We start from the raw sequence: 2475 nt of genomic DNA on the forward strand, positions 1-2475 counted from the left end.
TTCCAGTTTGCCCATCAGATGCTGTAAGATGATGGTGTTGAAAGCTGAACTGAAGTCCAGGAACAGCATCCGCACGTGGGAATTCTTCTCCTCCAGGTGTGCCAAGCTGAGATGGAGAGCAGCAGAGAAGGCGTCCTCAGTGGAGTGGTTATGTCGGTAGGCAAACTGGAAGACGTTGAATGTCCGTGGAAGACTGTGGTTCTGCTGATGGCACAGTTTAAGTTGGCACGTGCTGTTCTCTAAGTGTGTGCCTCTAAGTTCCGTGGTTATAGAGATTTCCGAACATCTCCATTCATCCAGGGTCGTTGGTTGGCCTGGTTGGTGATGTTCTTCTTGATGCTGACATCCACAATGCATTTGTCAATGTAGGCTGACACAGTCATGATACATCAAAAACACACATTTAAATCAAATATATGCACACACATAAGTATGATGTTTTTATGAAAATTTTCTGATTTAAACTTACACCCAAACACCATAGAAATCCCAAAAACTATGAGCACAAATCCCCCTATATTTTCCATGGTCTCTCCCAGAACCTATTAATGGTGTCTGGACCCCGGGGAAGCATTTGCCCAAACACGCTGGAGAGAACACATCACTTCTTTTGTACTAACTCCCATCATACTTTACATTAACACTTGCTAAAGTTTCTAAACGGTAACCCTTGCTTCCTGTAAACATCAATTCTCTTTTCCACAGACAACAATCCCAATTGTTAATGGAGAGTATCTTTGAGGAGCCCAGAACAAAAGGCCAAATGCCAACAAACAAAATACACAACTAATATTAATTTTAAAAACCTTGTGTGTATATTGTTCTTTGTTTGCAAATCTATGCTTAAAGTGCAGTGCTGAATAAGGTGTCCTAGTACTAACCAGGCTGATTTTTATAAATATGCAAAGGTCCCTTCAAAGTGTTACAAGCTATTTACATAAATAGCATTTACATAAAAAAAAAAGTCCCAGTAATGAAGACCTCTTTAATACAAGGTCTTTTGTAAAAGAAAAAAAAAAAAAAACATAATAGAGCAAAGTAATTTCGGTTCCAGTTTCAGTCCACTAAAGTGTCCATAAATAGAAAAGTAAATGTTTCCAAATTAAACCAGCTTGACTATTAAGAATGGTTAAATTTTATATGAAAATGCAAGATACTTGAGTAGTTTAAAACGGTTATTGGGATGTTCAGAGATAATAGACACTGTAGACATCACAGATGTGGCATAACTAAACAAGCCGTACATTATCTTGCTGGGGCATGCACATGTGGATACACAGTGGAATCAATGCTATTTCAAAGTTGTACAGAAAACTACTTGTCTTGACTTTTCTTCAACACAGAAAATGTGAGTGATGTGTGCTGCTCTTGCAGGTGCATGTCCCTGCTGATCTATAAACTGACAGAACCCCTTATCAAAGAGTCTTTTTCCGAAATATTTTCTTTTTATACGAGTCTCAGCTGATACTGTAGATTTAAATGTTTCTCTACTAAACTTCAATAAAAAATTTGTTTCAGTGTTGGTAGAGTCATTTACTATCAGGAGCCTTATTTAAAGTGCTATTGAACGAGTGATTGCCCCACTCACAAGAACTGGGAATAAGCCCCAANATTGAACGAGTGATTGCCCCACTCACAAGAACTGGGAATAAGCCCCAAGAGTATAGGCGCCTTCAAAAAGCAGGGGCCTACATTTCATAATTAACTTTCTGCACAACCTTTACACCACTGTTAGAAGCCACAAAGCATACACAGCACGGCAGAGGGCACAATATGGAGGTATTTATTTCCTTTTACTGAAAGAGCTATTGCAAATGTGAGGAAGAGGTGTTTCTTCCACGAATTGCAATATTTTGTTTGTTTTCAACTCAAAGCCGGATTCTAACTAAAATTGGTTTAGATTCTAATTAAAATCATCTCAGGACCAAAACTTAGCCTAACATCTACAGGCTAAGACTACAGTAAAATGGAAGAGAAATATTTGCTACATTTTTACTAAAAACATAATTACTATTGGCTGACATTTTTTTTTAAATGCTGTCAAACTTTACACTTCTTAAATATCACATTTGCTTTGGAAATGTCTCTTGAAACTATGTGTATGATTAAAAAAGGTGACAATTTACACATTTAATTTACCATAAACCCCACTGGATTTATTTATGGCAGCAGTATTTTATTTTTATTTTTCAATTTATTATCAATAGCTTTCAACCAATGAAACGAGGTGCATGTTTACATTTAGTTTCTCACTGAACTCTGTAATTGACAGTACAGTCTGCTTGTATGAGTGGAAACACAGACTACCTAAATCTGTCTTGAATTAGTGACTAGATTTTGGGTGAACCCCATTTTGACCTAAAAATTTAGACCTAATTTGGGTCAGAATTAGACTCCAAGCATGGCTTTTCTGGGAGGGGTATTAAATACCTCTCAAATGTATGTCCATTCTTAAAAAATCATATTCCCTGGAAA

The 2475-nt window shown here is 37.0% G+C and overlaps 2 protein-coding genes across 2 annotated transcripts in view; one reads left to right on the plus strand and one right to left on the minus strand.

Moving 5' to 3' along the window:
• LOC107100861 (fibroin heavy chain-like) overlaps nucleotides 1–243 on the plus strand; it is a 9058-nt gene extending 8815 nt beyond the window's left edge. The window contains exon 4 of the mRNA XM_015399522.1: nucleotides 97–243. Coding sequence (XP_015255008.1) covers nucleotides 97–243 — 147 coding nt within the window. The remainder of the gene's footprint in view (nucleotides 1–96) is intronic.
• A 23-nt stretch (nucleotides 244–266) lies between these two features.
• Nucleotides 267–2475, minus strand: part of LOC107100862 (GTPase IMAP family member 7-like) — a 36379-nt gene continuing 34170 nt past the window's right edge. The window contains exons 3-4 of the mRNA XM_015399523.1: nucleotides 470–542; nucleotides 267–370 (exon numbers count right to left, since the gene is read on the minus strand). Of these exons, the coding sequence (XP_015255009.1) occupies nucleotides 267–370; nucleotides 470–542 (177 nt within the window). The remainder of the gene's footprint in view (nucleotides 371–469; nucleotides 543–2475) is intronic.

Source organism: Cyprinodon variegatus, unplaced genomic scaffold (assembly GCF_000732505.1).
Source record: "Cyprinodon variegatus isolate N-32 unplaced genomic scaffold, C_variegatus-1.0 Scaffold1021, whole genome shotgun sequence".
Classification (NCBI taxonomy): domain Eukaryota; kingdom Metazoa; phylum Chordata; class Actinopteri; order Cyprinodontiformes; family Cyprinodontidae; genus Cyprinodon; species Cyprinodon variegatus.